At 41.0% G+C, this 18,669-nt stretch overlaps 1 protein-coding gene across 1 annotated transcript in view; it reads right to left on the reverse strand.

Moving 5' to 3' along the window:
- Positions 1 to 15,440, reverse strand: part of LOC126470285 (putative inactive tyrosine-protein kinase Wsck) — a 158,904-nt gene extending 143,464 nt beyond the window's left edge. Inside the window, exon 1 of the mRNA XM_050098036.1 lies at positions 15,036 to 15,440. Coding sequence (XP_049953993.1) covers positions 15,036 to 15,238 — 203 coding nt within the window. The 5' untranslated portion in view covers positions 15,239 to 15,440. The remainder of the gene's footprint in view (positions 1 to 15,035) is intronic.
- Positions 15,441 to 18,669: the final 3,229 nt, after the last annotated feature.

Raw genomic sequence — 18,669 nt, forward strand, 5'->3', positions numbered from 1 at the left:
GAGGACGCAGACGCACTGCAACATAACATGGCACGGCATGGACTCGACCAATGTCTGAAGTAGTGCTGGAGGGAATTGACACCATGAATCCTGCAGGGCTGTCCATAAATCCATAAGAGTACAAGGGGGTGGACATCTCTTCTGAGCAGCACGTTGCAAGCCATCCCCAATATACTCAATAATCTTGGTATCTGGGGAGTTTGGTAGCCAGCGGAAGTGTTTATGCTCAGAAGAGTGTTCTGGGAACCACTCTGTAGCATTCGTGGATGCGCAGGTTGTCACATTGTCCTGCTGGAATTGCCCAAGTACGTCAGAATGCACAATGGATAGGAATGGAGGCAGGTGATCAGACAGAATGCTTATGAACATGTCACCTGTCAGAGTCATATCTAGACGTATCAGGGGTCCCACATCACTCCAACTGCACACGCCCCACACCATTAATGAGCCTCCACCAGCTTGAACAGTCCCCCCGCTGACATGCAGGGTCCATGGGTTCATGAGGTTGTCTCCATATTCGTACACGTCCATCCGCTCTATAAAATTTAAAATGAGACTTGTCCAACCTGGCAAAATGTTTCCAATCATCAACAGACCCACGTCGGTGTTGATGGGCCCAGATGAGATGCAAAGATTCATGTCGCACAGTCATCCACGGTGCACGAGTGAACCTTCAGCTCCAAAAGCCCAGATCGACGATGTTTCATTGAATGGTTTGCACGCTGACACTTGTTGATTGCCCAGCACTGAAATCTGCTGCAATTTGTGGAAAGACTGCACTTCTGTCACGGTGAACGATTCCCTTCCGTCGTCAGCAGTCCCATTCCTGCAGGATCTTTTTCCGGCCACAGTGATGTTGGAGATTTGATGTTTTATTGGATTCCTGATATTCATCGTACTCTCGTGAAATGATCATATGGGAAAAACTCCACTGCTTCACTACCTCGTAGATGCTGTGTCCCATCACTCATTTGCCGACTGTAACACCACTTTCAAACTCACTTTAATCTTGATAACTTGCCACTGTGCAACAGTAACTGGTCTAACAGCTGCGCCAGATACTTGTTGTCTTATGTAAGTGCTGCCAACCACAGCACCATATTCTGCCTGTTTACATATCTCAGTATTTGTATACACATGCCTATACCATGTTCTTTGGTGCTCCAGTGTATACCAAATATAACTGTGCCCATGAAATTTTAAACAATATAAATGGCTGATCTTCTGGGCTCGAAATTTTTCCAAGACGATGGTCCTGAAAGTGTTAAGTTATGAACGAGAGTCAAATGCTCTGTGATTTAAGCTATTCATCGTACATTCTCCCACATATGATAATTCACCATGCGTAAGCAGAAATAAGCTTTGAAAGTAATGTCTCTCAAACCACCATTCGCAATATTTTCCCACAAGCTGTTAAGCTGCGTTCACACACGCAACAAAAATATCCAACAGCTATTGGCATACTGCAGTTGAATTGAGTTACATGTGTGAATTCCCAGTTTCTAGTGGTGCAACTTAAGAGATGCAACTTTCGTCAAGCCACAAAAAGTTCAGCTTGGTTGTACTTTGTTGCTACCATCACTGGTTGTTGGTGGCAGTAGTTGCAAACATGAGCATCCTGTCACAGTTATCGAGGTGTAATTGCTGCTATATGCCATTTGATTTCAGTATTTTTTTTTTTTTTTATTTCTGAAAAAGTAAAAACAATGGTCGCCAGGTATACTTTCGCAGCTTCTAGAACTACAAGAACCACAATCTATGTTTGATTTTCTGTAAGAGAGAGAGAGAGAGAGAGAGAGAGAGAGAGAGAGAGTGAGTGAGAGTGTGTGTGTGTGTGTGTGTGTGTGTGTGTGTGTGTGTGTGTCTGTGTGTGTGTGTGTGTGCGCGCGCGCGCGCGCGCGATTTTCGAATGAATAAAGAAACTTAACATATTTAACCAAAAAAGCAAGTCATATAAACTTCGTAATTTGTGAGACGAAGCATTGTATAAATTGTGAATTATATGCAGGAAATAGTTCCAGAGTGTGATGTTGCAACAAACTAAAAAGTAGTTATTCAAAATGCCTATAACAATGAATATAATAAGATTCTACAATCTTTGAAGAGTGGCATGTCTGCCAAAGATATTTACATGCCTGCTGTTGGTTAGTTTGCCACTGCAGACAGGATTTTTGCCTCCAAGTGTTATTTCTTCTGTAAATGTGTGCTTCTCCTGATTTATCCCTGTGTGAAATCTGTTTTTGGATCCAACATTTGGGTTTTGTCTTCCTTGTAATTAACTCATTTCACAGCTCTGAGGCCACAACCTGCACTATAAAGTTCATACCCGCCCATACGCTTTCAACTGGTGCCATATTGAAAGCTGTGCAACTATATACAATTTGTGGCATCCTGCGTAAATAGTGGCTCTCGACGACACTCCAGCAAGCCACAAGCTTTAGTGCCACATTAAATGCATATGTGAACAGGCTTTAGAGATGTAAACAGTTGTTATGGCACGCTCATCGAAAGTAATTTCTAGTTATGAAGTATTGCATACTCTTCATCCTAAAGCCTTTGAAACATTTTGTTGTTGGCAGACACTAGTGTGTGCATTGTGTTTTGTTGTTGTAAATGGCACATTTTATTTACAACTAAAGTGTTATTTTGGTGTTATTCTCTCAGTTATGTTTTATTGCTGCAGTATTATTCAGCAGGATTGGTCTAAAGTAAAATTCTTTGTCAGTTCTCGCAGTAAAAATTTCAAAAGTTTAACAGCAAAGTAAAACAATGAAAAATTCGCAAATTCTAAAAAAAATTATGGGCTTTCCCCTGATGAAAAAATTCCTATGTTTTTTCCCCTGATTTCCTGGTTGTCCCAGAGCATATATGGTCTGTCGTGAAGAACTGAATGTAACAGACACCAAAAAGCCAATGGGGTGACTGAGACTTTAGCATCTTGCAATAATCAGTCCTAATTCATTGCCTGGGTACCAACCAAGGGGAGGTGCACAAGAAAACACAAGCAGTACAGTCTATGAAGGAGAGGCAGATATGAAGGAGAGGCAGAGGTCCTGGTACAGAGCTGTGAGGCACATTCCAACCGGTAATACCTCCTGAGGGCAGGTATCAGGAGCTTGAAAGAAAAAAAAGGGATCATTGGATGATTAGGAAATTGGCGAATGACAATTGCATAAAAGACCAAGAGTTGGTACCGTAAGAACTGAGGAGGTAAGATCACTGCCTCGGCAAGGAGCCTTTCTATGGGACTAGTTCAGAAGGCACCAGTGGCCAGTCGTGCACCAGGATGGTCGAGGAGGTCTGTCAATTTCAAAGCTGCACCGAAATTACCTAGTAGGAGAAAAGGGAAGAGGAGGGGGAGGGGGATGGGAGGGAAGTTGCTGAATTAATGTGGCCAATTCAATATAAGTTAGTGGCCAGCCTGGAGATAAATAAACGTTACAAATGGTGATTGCTGAGGTCGTTTGCACCCACACCACTATTGCTTCCAACATGGTCTGAAGAGAAATCCACTTACTGACGCATCTGTGTGAACAGGTGCCCTCTCAGCACCACCACCAATAGTTCCAACAGAATGCACAATACCTATGGAGCATTGGGGAATGGTCATCAGTAAAGCATTTTTCTTGTAGAACAATGCAAATTGCAGAAGAGGAAGAAATAATGTTATGTAGTACTGGCAGCTGACAGTAATATCCATTAAAGTTCCAGCAAATGATCATACTATGGGTGTCCAGGTTAGGCATGAAGGGGCCATGAGTGAATGTTTCACATAAAACTTGAAACGCCACATCTACAAGTAACAATTGCTCCTGGATATTTTATGAATAAAAAAACTGGAGTGCGGGTAAGCTACTACGAACAGCATAGTGAACGCATTATTGTGGCCAAGATAGACACGAAGCCTACGCCTACCACAATAGTACAAGTTTATATGCCAACTAGCTTCATAGATGACAATGAGATTGATGAAATGTATGATGAGATAAAAGAAACTATTCAGATAGTGAAGGGAGACGAAAATTTAATAGTCATGGGTGACTGGAATTTGATAGTAGGAAAAGGGAGAGAAGGAAATGTACTAGGTGAATATGGAATGGGGGTAAGGAATGAAAGAGGAAACCGTCTGGTAGAATTTTACACAGAGCATAACTTAATCATAGCTAACACTTGGTTCCAGAATCATAAAAGAAGATTGTATGCATGGAAGCGGCCCGGAGATGCTAGAAGGTTTCAGATAGATTATATAATGATAAGACGGAGATTTAGGAACCAAGTTTTAAATTGTAAGACATTTCTAGGGGCAGATGTGGACTCTGACCACAATCTATTGGTTGTGAACCATAGATTCAAACTGAAGACACTGCAAAAAGGTGGGAATTTAAGGAGATGAGATCTGGATAAACTGACATAACCAGAGGTTGTGGAGAGTTTCAGGGAGGACATTAAGGAACGATTGACAGGAATGGGGGAAAGAAACACAGTAGAAGAAGAATGGGTAGCTTTGAGGGATGAAATAGTGAAGGCAGCAGAGGATCAAGTAGGTAAAAAGACGAGGGCTAGTAGAAATCCTTGGGAAACAGAAGATATATTAAATTTAATTGATGAAAGGAGAAAATACAAAAATGCAGTAAATGAAGCAGGCAAAAAGGAATACCAACATCTCAAAAATGAGATTGATGAGGGCTAGTAGAAATCCTTGGGAAACAGAAGATATATTAAATTTAATTGATGAAAGGAGAAAATACAAAAATGCAGTAAATGAAGCAGGCAAAAAGGAATACCAACATCTCAAAAATTAGATTGACAGGAAGTGCAAAATGGCTAAGCAGGGATGGCTAGAGGACAAATGTAAGGATGTAGAGGCATATCTCACTAGGGGTAAGATAGATACTGCCTACAGGAAAATTAAAGAGACATTTGGAGAGAAGAGAACCACTTGTATGAATATCAAGGGCTCAGATGGAAACCCAGTTCTAAGCAAAGAAGAGAAAGCAGAAAGGTGTACGGATTATATAAAGGGCTTGTACGAGGTTGATGTACTTGAGGACAATATTATGGAAATGGAAGAGGATGTAGATGAAGATGAAATGGGAGATATGATACAGCGTGAAGAGTTTGACAGAGCACTGAAAGACCTAAGCTGAAACAAGGCCCCGGGAGTAGACAACATTCCATTAGAACTACTGATAGACTTGGGAAAGCCAGCAGTGACAAAACTCTACCATCTGGTAAGCAAGATGTACGAGACAGGCGAAATACCCTCAGAATTCAAGAAGAATATAATAATTCCAATCCCAAAGAAAGCAGGTTGGTCATTCCATGTCAATTCAACCAATTTGAGAAAATGTTCCAGCTAATAGTCTCAGATTTGGCTGAAATTTAGCACACCAATGCTACCAAGTGTGGAACACTCATGTACAAAATTTAAAGTTCCCCTGCCAATTAGTTCCAGAATTATGGCTTGTGAAAGAAGGTGGCGTGACCCAGAAATTGCAACTCGCAACTGGCAATCTATCTTCAGACCCAACTTCAGGTCTTAATAACTTTGGAACTATTCCACACAGTCCAGTGAAATTTTTTTACAACCCAGTAACATCCACTTAGAGAACACACTCTATGAATCAAAACACAAAACAACATATTTGTGAGGGAGAATAAAAAAATTCCAAAATGTGATTAAAAAAAATGTAATATGTTAAAAGGTACATATTGCAGGTGCCTTCTACGCCAAATATAATTCACTCAAAAAGGTTATAAACTTTTTTGGGGGTAAGCGTTATGTGGCCTAAACACACACAGAACTCATCTTGCCAGTATCAGTCACACAAACAGAGTTACATGCACACGAAAATACAAAAATTTGAAAAATTACCTGAAAAACATGGATTTTCTAAGTGTGGTAGCATAAAAGGGACAAGTGATATCCAAGCCAAATTTCAAATACTGCATAAGTAGACCATAATATAATGTGTGTGCAAAATTTCAACTTCTTGTTGCAAGGCATTTGTGTACAATAAAAGTTGACAGAGATGTATTTGGTTACATTTCTTTTAACACGATTTAGCAAGTATAGTGATGATGCAGACAGCTTGTTTCAGATAAAGCTGCAGCAATTGTTGGGAACCATTAGGCAACAGAAAGTTAAACAATGGTAGTTTTCAGGGACAGAATGAGTCATTGTTAGGCAGGAACAACAAAGGAAACAAGCAACAATTACAGGTTCCCAGAATGAGATTTTCACTCTGCAGCGGAGTGTGCGCTGATATGAAACTTCCTGGCAGATTAAAACTGTGTGCCGGACCGAGACTCGAACTCGGGACCTTTGCCTTTCGCGGGCAAGTGCTCTACCAACTGAGCTACCCAAGCACGAGTCACGCCCCGTCCTCACAGCTTTACTTCTGCCAGTACCTCGTAGAGCACTTGCCCGAGAAAGGCAAAGGTCCCGAGTTCGAGTCTCGGTCCGGCACACAGTTTTAATCTGCCAGGAAGTTTCAATTACAGGTTACTCATGTTTTTAAGATTCTAGTTCAGACTGGTCAGTACTGTCGAGGAAAGTCAGTATGGAGGCAGAGGAGTGTACTAGTGGTGCTTTTGTTCAAACAAGTTGCAGTATCGGTAGAGCACAAGCATCTGAATGTCATAAAACAACATATGGAACAAAATGTACCATTCGCTTTGCACTGTATGATCTAGATGAATCGGACCAAGATTTGTTGCTACGGAGATCCAGGATACACCCTGTGGGCACAAGAAGTACAGTTCCAGGAAACTTTAGTGTTTGTTATCATCATATGAAAGTGTTTCTGGATAAGTATTCTTTCCTACAAAGAAGTTGTTTTGATCCATTTCGGATTCATAAGAAGACAGTGAAGTGTAGCCCCAGAGAAATTTATATAAATTAAGTATCGAAAGTGAATCAGTGCATGGGACTTAACATGAAACCAGGACAAAAGTTACGTTCCAGGTGTGTTACACTGCTAAAAAATGAAGAATATTCTGATAATTTATATGACAGTGACGAAGAGTATCAGCCACCTACAACCCCAGCGGATGAGCAATTAAATACTTCTGTGACTGCTCTTGGTTTGTCTCCCATGAAGACACACAAAGTTGGGAAAAGAGACAGGCCCAGCCATGGTAGAAGAAAACTACAAGAAGCTCAAATGGAATTAAAACACAAAATAGCTGACACACTAATGGTGGAAGAGGAACAACTATCTGCTCCACAGGAACAGAAATCATGCCAGAAATGCTCTGATTTGGACAAAATTGTGCATGATTTGAAAGAAAAATGTGCCATATCCACATGCCAGAAAAATGTAGCTATTCTTACCCTTGCACCTTCCAGCTGGTCTATTGACTACACAGCAAAGGAATTCAATGTTTCTACATATACGGTAAAGCAAGCTAGGAAAATAAAAGTAACCCAAGCAGTGCTTCCACAACTTCAGCAGGCTCAGGGTAAGCAATTGAGTTCAGAAATAAAGGTGCTAGTGTCGGAGTTTTATGAAAATAATGACTACAGCCGAATAATGCCTGGAAAAAAAGACTATGTAATGGTGAAAATGGGAAATGTACATGTACAGAAGCAAAAACGACTGTTGCTATGCAATATATCAGAACTATATGTAGAATTCAAGGAAAAGTATCCCATTACCAAAGTAGGTTTATCATCTTTTTTCAATCTTCGGCCAAAATGGGTTGTGCCTGTAAGTGCAAGGGGCACACACAATGTTTGTGTATGTGAGACTCATCAAAATGTTAAGCTGATGTTTGCTGCTATAAAGGATTCTGGTCTGTATTACAAAGGTGCAATGAAAGTGCTAGTGTGTGACATTAGTTCCTACCAGTGCATGATATACAGGTGTGAAAAGTGTCCTGGTAAGGCAAATCTTGCAGAACACATGAATAACAAACTGTATGGTGAACTCCTTATGGATGACGACGAATTTGTTTCTTATAAACAATGGACACACATGGATCGCACAAGTCTTGAAGCAAAGCAAAGTACAGTGGAAGATTTTGCTGAAATGTGTTATCACAAAATGGACAAACTGACCACACACATTCACAGCAACAGCACAATCGGCTTATCTCCAGTTTTGTAAGGATAATTTGAAACAAGATGAAATTATAGTAATACTAGACTTTTCTGAAAATTATGCATTTATAGTTCAAGATGCCCTTCCAAGTCCTTTGCTGTCTCTGACAGAATTACGGTGTCATCGGCGAACCTCAAAGTTTTTATTTCTTCTCCATGGATTTTAATACCTACTCCAAATTTTTCTTTCGTTTCCTTCACTGCCTGCTCAATATACAGATTGAATAACATCGGGGAGAGGCTACAACCCTGTCTCACTCCCTTCCCAATCACTGCTTCCCTTTCATGTCCCTCGACTCTTATAACTGCCACCTGGTTTCTCTAAAAATTGTAAATAGCCTTCGCTCCCTGTATTTTACCCCTGTCACCTTCAGAATTTGAAAGAGAGTATTCCAGTCAACATTGTCAAAAGGACTTGGAAGAGCATTTGAACGGAATGGATAGTGTCTTGAAAGGAGGATATAAGATGAACATCAACAAAAGCAAAACGAGGATAATGGAATGTAGTCGAATTAAGTCGGGTGATGCTGAAGAAATTAGATTAGGAAATGAGACGCTTAAAGTAGTAAAGGAGTATTGCTATTTGGGGAGCAAAATAACTGATGATGGTCGAAGTAGAGAGGATATAAAATGCAGACTGGCAATGGCAAAGAATGCGTTTCTGAAGAAGAGAAATTTGTTAACATCGAGTAAAGATTTAAGCGCCAGGAAGTCGTTTCTGAAAGTATTTGTATGGAGTGTAGCCATGTATGGAAGTGAAACATGGACGATAAATAGTTTGGACAAGAAGAGAATAGAAGCTTTCGAAATGTGGTGCTACAGAAGAATGCTGAAGATTAGATGGGTAGATCACATAACTAATGAGGAGGTATTGAATAGGATTGGCGAGAAGAGAAATTTGTGGTACAAATTGAGTAGAAGAAGGGATCGGCTCGTAGGACATGTTCTGAGGCATCAAGGGATCACCAATTTAGTATTGGACGGTAGTGTGGAGGGTAAAAATCGTAGAGGGAGACCAAGAGATGAATACACTAAACAGATTCAGAAGGATGTAGGCTGCAATAGGTACTGGGAGATGAAGAAGCTTGCACGGGATAGAGTAGCATGGAGAGCTGCATCAAACAAGTCTCAGGACTGAAGACCACAACAACAACAGTGCAAGATGCCATCCAAGGATATCATTGAGACAACAGTCAAGCAACTCTCCAGCCATTTGCGATTTACTATAGAGGTGAATCAGGTGATGTCTCTGTCATGAACCTGTGCATTTTTAGTGACTGTTTAATTCATGATGCAATTGCAGTTCATGCCCACATTCGCACTGTCATGGCATATGTGAAAAACAAGCTGCCTCACATACATTTTGCGAAATACTTCAGTGGTGGTGCAGCTAGTCAGTACAAAAACTGTAAAGATCTCAAAAATTGATGCATGCATTACCATGATTTTCAGATTCACACAGAATGGAATTTTTTCGCAACAAGTCATGGTAAAAATGTATGTGATGGTATTGGTGCTACCATTAAACGCATGGCATCACGAGCTAGTCTGCAGCACCCTACAGAAGGTCACATTCTAACACCTCTTCAATTATTTACCTGGGTACAGAAAAATATCTCTGGTATAAAACCATTCTACGTTTCAAAAGATGAGGTGAAATCAGTCGAAGAGTTGCTAAAAAGCAGACTAGAACACGTTAAAACTGTTGCAGGCACAAGGAGCCATCATCACTTCTCTCCAGCGGACTCCGACAATGTGCAGATGAACAGACTGTCCGGTTATAACTATAGGTTCATGCACAACATGTGTCTTCACAGTGTGTCTGACTCAGGATTCAGAAGCAAAAGCAGGAACATACAACCAGGTTGCTATGTTATTGCTGTTAATGATGACAAATGGTACTTAGGATGTGTTGCAGAGTGCTGTGAAGCAGAAGGAGATGTATTTGTGAACTTCATGGCACCAGCAGGACCAACAACACCATTTCATTGGCCATGTTTGGCAGACAGGTGTTGGATTCCTTTTGAACATATTCTTATGACAGTTCCAGTTATTACCACAGTGTCAGAAAGATAGTGCAATTTGCCACCCAATGTACAGAGTACAGTAGCTAAAGTGTGGGAGAACTTCTGTTCGAAGCACAATCGACTGGTTTTTAGCAGTTAAAGTGCAGTAAACATTAATGATAGGTTGTGTTAATCTGTCTATATGTTGTTGCTTAGTGATTAAACAGTTGTGGAAGAGGATAAGAAGAGGCAGAACAGTTTACGATATGTTTTTACAAAATTGTGTTGTGGAACAATGGCCACATCACCAAATACATCTGTCAACTACCATTGTACACAAAAGTCTTGCAATAACATGCTGAAATTTTGATATATGTCATTATGGTCTACTTATGCAGTGTGTGAAATTTGGCTTGGATCCCATTAGTCCCTTTTGTGCTATCACACTTCAAAATTCCATTTTTTCGGGTAATTTTTCAAATTTTTGTTTTTTCGTGTGCATGTAACTCAGTTTTTGTGACTGATATGGGCATGATGAGTTCTGTGTGTGTTTAGGCCACATTAAGCTCACACAAAAAAATTTATACCCTTTTTGAGTGAATTATATTTGGCATAGGGGGCACCTACAATACGTACCTTTTAACATATTACATTTTTTTAATCACATTTTGGAATTTTTATTTTCCCTCAGAAATACGTTGTTGATGTTTTGATTCGTGGAGTGTGTTCTCTAAATGGATGTTACTGGGTTGTAAAAATTTCACTGGACTGTGTGGAACAGTTCCAAAGTTATAAGACCTGAAGTTGGGTCTGAAGATAGATTGCCAGATGCGGGTTGCAATTTCAGGGTCACGCCACCTTCTTTCACAAGTCATAATTCTGGAACTAATTGGAAGGGGAAACTAATACTTTGTACACGAGTGTTCCACACATGGTAGAATGAGTGTACTGAATTTCCGTCAAATCTGAGACTATGAGCTGGAGCCCCTCGTTGAACTGACATGGAATGACCCAGGTGTTGACAGATGTGAAAATTACCGAACTATCCGTTTAATAAGCCACAGATGCAAAATACTAACACCAATTCTTTACAAACAAATGGAAAAACTGGTAGAAGCCGACCTCGGGGAAGATCAGTTTGGATTCCATAGAAATGTTGGAACACGTGAGGCAATACTGACCCTAAGACTTATCTTAGAAAATAGATTAAGGAAAGGCAAACCTACGTTTCTAGCATTTGCAGACAGAAAGCTTTTGACAATGTTGACTGGAATACTCTCTTTCAAATTCTGAAGGTGGCAGGGGTAAAATACAGGGAGTGAAAGGCTATTTACCATTTGTACAGAAACCAGATGGCAGTTATAAGAGTCGAGGGACATGAAAGGGAAGCAGTGGTTGGGAAGGGAGTGAGACAGGGTTGTAGCCTATCCCCGACATTATTCAATCTGTATATTGAGCAAGCAGTGAAGGAAACAAAAGAAAAATTTGGACTAGGTATTAGAGTCCATGGAGAAGAAATAAAAACTTTGAGGTTCGCCAATGACATTGTAATTCTGTCAGAGACAGCAAAGGACTTGGAAGAGCAGTTGAACGGAATAGATTGTGTCTTGAAATGAGGGTATAAGATGAACATCAACAAAAGCAAAACGAGAATAATGGAATGTAGCCAAATTAAATCAGGTGATGCTGTGGGAATTAGATTAGGAAATTAGACACTTAAAGTAGTAAAGGAGTTTTGCTATTTGGGGAGCAAAATAACTGATGATGGTCGAAGTATAGAGGATATAAAATGTAGACTGGCAATGGCAAAGAAAGAGTATCTGAAGAAGAGAAATTTGTTAACATCGAATATAGATTTAAGTGTCAGGAAGTCATTTCTGAAAGTATTTGTATGGAGTGTGGCCATGTATGGAAGTAAAACGTGGACGATAAATAGTTTGAACAAGAAGAGAATAGAAGCTTACGAAATGTGGTGCTACAGAAGAATGCTGAAGATTAGATGGGTGGATCACATAACTAATGAGGAGGTATTGAATAGAATTAGGGAGAATAGAAATTTGTGGCACACCTTGACTAGAATAAGGGACTGGTTGGTAGGACATGATCTGAGGTATCAAGGGATCACCAATTTAGTACTGGAGGGCAGCATGGAGGGTAAACATCGTAGTGGGAGACCAAGAGATGAATACACTAAGCAGATTCAGAAGGATGTAGGTTGCAGTAGGTACTGGGAGATGATGAAGCTTGCACAGAGCAGCATGGAGAGCTGCATCAAACCAGTCTCTGGACTGAAGACCACAACAACAACAACAACAACAACAACAACAACAACACCAAATTCCAAAATGCATCAGATAATAAGTAAGTCATTCCTTGTCTGATGTTAGCCTTACCACTGCAAACCAGTCAACTTGAATGCACAACTACTGATTGTTATAATAATGGTTGACTGCCTCCTACATTACTTTATGTCACATTTACATGACATCAATGAGCAGTGGTTTGGGGGGGGGGGGGGGGCGGGGGGGTTGCAGAGAGAGCCCTGCCACTGGCAGACACCAGAGGAGGAAGCTGCTTCTCTGGCTGTGTGTGGGAAGTGGTCACATGGGAACGGCAAGAGATGAGAGCCTGGGAGAGGTTTGGTTGGGAAAGGTATTGATGTGGAGGAGGTGGGGGTGGGGAGATGGTTGTGACTTTCGCATAATTGGTAACTATGTCAACAGGATTTAGGTATTCATTCTTTTTTCACACCTCAGTATTATGACAGATGGCCAATAGACTTATATTCTTGTAATTTATTTTCTTTCTTAGTGACTGTGCAAACTATTGAATGAGGAGGATGGTGTTCCAAACAACTGGCACAAGGACTACCATCAGGGAGTAATCATCCATAGTTTTGGCACTTTTGGTCTACCATGCAGCAGGATGACATACAATCAATGCAATACGTATGCATCAGAAACACCTCGTGAGTGGCAGGATGTAACGTTTTACATCACGCCTGTACATCATCATGACTTTAATTTTTCCTGGGAGGATGTTTCCTTCAAAGGCTAAAATGAAAGTGCCTGTATCTGCCTGATTATCCTCAAGACCCTTTTGTATACACCAGGCAAAATGTATGGCTCACCACTTGAGATTAGCTGACAGTTCCTCATCTGTTTGGAGTGTAAGGTATCTGTGGAAGATGACTCCTTGGATCACATTCAAAGCTTTATATGAAGCAATGGTAACAGATATGTCACTCAGTTGTTCACACACACCTGAAGAGCTGTATACTGTACAGCAGAGGAGGCTTTAATCAGCAACAATCCATCACAAATTTTTCCCAGTGACAAGTTCTCCAAATTTATCTTCAATGTCTTCGTCAAAAAATAATGGTTTCATTGCAGAAAAAAAATCTCTACCTATTTGAGTACATACCAGGTTTGGGATAAATTGTTTCACTCCGAATTGTCCGGCTTGTCCCTCTTATGATGGGAGAGCCAGGGTGAAGAAAGCACCAGGATTGTAATTCACCGCATAGAAATTTCTGTGCCTGTCTGATGAGATGGCTGGACTAGAAAAGAAAACGTTCTGGTTTAATTCGATACGTTTCATGTGCAAAACGTCAGTCCTGGGTTCTCCCTAAGGGTAGCACTCAGTGGCAGCAAACGTCATCTGAGACTATGGCCATTGCCCAGAGTCCTGATGTCCCAGGAAGAAGCACATCTACTCCTTGGCATGCATGGGGAGCTAGCAGCTCAGCTTTCAGCAGTGTGATACCTGTGGTGTCAGGGGGCTCTATGGAAACATAATGACACCACCATATCGGACTCGCTTACTATCTACACAAACTAAGTTGACACTCGGCACGGTGGCTCATGGTAATGACCATCAATGGGAAATACCTTTACACTCGCTCCCACCTATCAACTCAGTTTGAAGGAACAATAAAAACCTACAGAATTGCTGAATAGTGTTGGAATGCACCTCATCTCACACTTCAGCACCTCATAAATTGATACAGAGATTTATCACATTATAAAGTCAAGAAATTAGTGTTACTTTAATGTGGCTATCACCAACACTGTTCATAAGCAAATGCTAATATGTATGATGCTCCTACAATCTGCAAATGAGCATCCTAAAGTAAAGAACAAAAGAGGTACCTAATATTGCACCAATGTTTTCCAGCCTGTCACACAAGTGCCATAATGCCTTGGAATATGCAAGACCTTTGCTACAATAAAACGGAATACTCCAGCTTACTGCTAAGTTTACTGTAGGTCCCAGATATGTCATCTTAATTTTGGCTCATTATTACAAAATGCCATATTAAATGTTCCTCCATAAACAAAACATTGTTATTTTTTGGTCAACGTGACAGTCGTCAATGAAGCCTGCACATTCCATTTCTAAAACAACAATAAATTGGTAACTGATGGTGCAATTTTTTTTTTTCCATTCCGCCTTCTTATTTGTAAGTAGGCCTATTTATACTCAGTAGTGATGCCGCGCACTAGTTGTATGGTCGTTTGAATTGCATTCTGTATAATTTGAAAGCTACTCCTACAGAGATGCACGACTTAGAAATAACAGAATCTGAAAAACTAAGCCGTTTTTCACGTCATCCAGGGCAATGAATAAATTCCTCGTGTTAACACTTAGTGATTGATGTTAAAATTCCTTGTATTACCACTTAGTGTCTGATGTAAAAATCACCTCAGGCCGGTCACGCGCTATTGTGTAGTATATAATATGGGTCTCCTTGCGTCCGATAATAAGATATAATACTTAGTAAGACGAACAGGCAACAAAAAGTAATCATGTTACTGATTTCCTTACGTGGCACAAACACAACACTTCTAGAAAGTGAAAGGAACATAAAAAAACAAGTAATACATTCCTAATGGTGCTAAGCTAACAAGGTTTATTACGCTCACCTATAATATTTGTCAGCGCAAACTGCGACACACTCCTCAACTGTGTTGGCGGCTCCGACATTTGTTGGTTCGTACAAGTAAATGTTTTCATTGATAAACATGTAACAACCCACGTAGACAGGGTCTTCTCTAACTTTATCTTTCACTTGAACCCCAGACATGAAGCTAAATACAAGCACAGCAATTGCGCCAAACTTTTGCATGTTTGTTGTCTAAAATTATTGTTCTTTTTACGCGTATAGAAATTGATTCGTAGTCAATGTAGTTATAATTCATGTTAGAAACATCGTTAATAAAGCGAAGACATTATGTCTTATGTTCCTGTTGAGTGTTCGGATGGTAAACAAACAATTTTTCTACTTTCGCTACATTCCGTTCACTCGATCACCCCACCAAAATACAAACCCCCACACCCACTCACCGTTACTAGGAAACGAGCAAAGCTCTTCCTTTACAACAGCTCTTCCTCTACAACATCCTTGGTGCAGGAATCGACAACAGTGGTTTGCATGAAACCCTGTTTTCACACCCAACGAAAACCTGGACATGCCAATCATAGTACATCTACATCTACATCTACATTGATACTCCGCAAGCCACCCAACGGTGTGTGGCGGAGGGCACTTTACGTGCCACTGTCATTACCTCCCTTTCCTGTTCCAGTCGCGTATGGTTCGCGGGAAGAACGACTGTCTGAAAGCCTCCGTGCGCGCTCTAATCTCTCTAATTTTACATTCGTGATCTCCTCGGGAAGTATAAGTAGGGGGAAGCAATATATTCGATACCTCATCCAGAAACGCACCCTCTCGAAACCTGGCGAGCAAGCTACACCGCGATGCAGAGCGCCTCTCTTGCAGAGTCTGCCACTTCAGTTTATTAAACATCTCCGTAACGCTATCACGGTTACCAAATAACCCGGTGACGAAACGCGCCGCTCTTCTTTGGATCTTCTCTATCTCCTCCGTCAACCCGACCTGGTACGGATCCCACACTGATGAGCAATACTCAAGTATAGGTCGAACGAGTGTTTTGTAAGCCACTTCCTTTGTTGATGGACTACATTTTCTAAGCACTCTCCCAATGAATCTCAACCTGGTACCCGCCTTACCAACAATTAGTTTTATATGATCATTCCACTTCAAATCGTTCCGTACGCATACTCCCAGATATTTTACAGAAGTAACTGCTACCAGTGTTTGTTCCGCTATCATATAATCATACAATAAAGGATCCTTCTTTCTATGTATTCGCAATACATTACATTTGTCTATGTTAAGGGTCAGTTGCCACTCCCTGCACCAAGTGCCTATCCGCTGCAGATCTTCCTGTATTTCGCTACAATTTTCTAATGCAGCAACTTCTCTGTATACTACAGCATCATCCGCGAAAAGCCGCATGGAACTTCCGACACTATCTACTAAGTCATTTATATATATTGTGAAAAGCAATGGTCCCATAACACTCCCCTGTGGCACGCCAGAGGTTACTTTAACGTCTGTAGACGTCTCTCCATTGATAACAACATGCTGTGTTCTGTTTGCCAAAAACTCCTCAATCCAGCCACACAGCTGGTCTGATATTCCGTAGGCTCTTACTTTGCTTATCAGGCGACAGTGCGGAACTGTATCGAACGCCTTCCGGAAGTCAAGAAAAATAGCATCTACCTGGGAGCCTGTATCTAATATTTTCTGGGTCTCATGAACAAATAAGGCGAGTTGGGTCTCACACGATCGCTGTTTCCGGAATCCATGTTGATTCCTACATAGTAGATTCTGGGTTTCCAGAAATGACATGATACGCGAGCAAAAAACATGTTCTAAAATTCTACAAGAGATCGACGTAAGAGATATAGGTCTATAGTTTTGCGCATCTGCTCGACGACCCTTCTTGAAGACTGGGACTATCTGTGCTCTTTTCCAATCATTTGGAACCCTCCGTTCCTCTAGAGACTTGCGGTACACGGCTGTTAGAAGGGGGGCAAGTTCTTTCGCGTACTCTGTGTAGAATCGAATTGGTATCCCGTCAGGTCCAGTGGACTTTCCTCTATTGAGTGATTCCAGTTGCTTTTCTATTCCTTGGACACTTATTTCGATGTCAGCCATTTTTTCGTTTGTGCGAGGATTTAGAGAAGGAACTGCAGTGCGGTCTTCCTCTGTGAAACAGCTTTGGAAAAAGGTGTTTAGTATTTCAGCTTTACGCGTGTCATCCTCTGTTTCAATGCCATCATCATCCCGTAGTGTCTGGATATGCTGTTTCGAGCCACTTACTGATTTAACGTAAGACCAGAACTTCCTAGGATTTTCTGTCAAGTCGGTACATAGAATTTTACTTTCGAATTCAATGAACGCTTCACGCATAGCCCTCCTTACGCTAACTTTGACATCGTTTAGCTTCTGTTTGTCTGAGAGGTTTTGGCTGCGTTTAAACTTGGAGTGGAGCTCTCTTTGCTTTCGCAGTAGTTTCCTAACTTTGTTGTTGTACCACGGTGGGTTTTTCCCGTCCCTCACAGTTTTACTCGGCACGTACCTGTCTAAAACGCATTTTACGATTGCCTTGAACTTTTTCCATAAACACTCAACATTGTCAGTGTCGGAACAGAAATTTTCGTTTTGATCTGTTAGGTAGTCTGAAATCTGCCTTCTATTACTCTTGCAAAACAGATAAACCTTCCTCCCTTTTTTTATATTCCTATTAACTTCCATATTCAGGGATGCTGCAACGGCCTTATGATCACTGATTCCCTGTTCTGTACATACAGATTCGAAAAGTTCGGGTCTGTTTGTTATCAGTAGGTCCAATATGTTATCTCCACGAGTCGGTTCTCTGTTTAATTGCTCGAGGTAATTTTCGGATAGTGCACTCAGTATAATGTCACTCGATGCTCTGTCCCTACCACCCGTCCTAAACATCTGAGTGTCCCAGTCTATATCTGGTAAATTGAAATCTCCACCTAAGACTATAACATGCTGAGAAAATTTATGTGAAATGTATTCCAAATTTTCTCTCAGTTGTTCTGCCACTAATGCTGCTGAGTCGGGAGGTCGGTAAAAGGAGCCAATTATTAACCTAGTTCGGTTGTTTAGTGTAACCTCCACCCATAATAATTCACAGGAACTATCCACTTCTACTTCACTACAGGATAAACTACTACTAACAGCGATGAACACTCCACCACCGGTTGCATGCAATCTATCCTTTCTAAACACCGTCTGTACCTTTGTAAAAATTTCGGCAGAATTTATCTCTGGCTTAAGCCAGCTTTCTGTACCTATAACTATTTCAGCTTCGGTGCTTTCTATCAGCGCTTGAAGTTCCGGTACTTTACCAACGCAGCTTCGACAGTTGACAATTACAATACCGATTGCTGTTTGGTCCCCGCATGTCCTGTCTTTGCCCCGCACCCGTTGAGGCTGTTGCCCTTTCTGTACTGATATTCTAGCCTAACAGACCTGTGAAAACATTTTATTGACACACTTCTGTCAGCTCATATGACAGTGAATCGGTACGCAACTTACACAAACCACCTGACTGGCCTATGTGGTGGCGACAGTTGCATTTGCAAGTTTTCGTTGCTTACTGAAACGGGCTACACATCGTCAATCAAGTATCGTTGATACCATCTTTGTCATTCTCA

Source organism: Schistocerca serialis, chromosome 3 (genome assembly GCF_023864345.2).
Source record: "Schistocerca serialis cubense isolate TAMUIC-IGC-003099 chromosome 3, iqSchSeri2.2, whole genome shotgun sequence".
NCBI classification, from domain to species: domain Eukaryota; kingdom Metazoa; phylum Arthropoda; class Insecta; order Orthoptera; family Acrididae; genus Schistocerca; species Schistocerca serialis.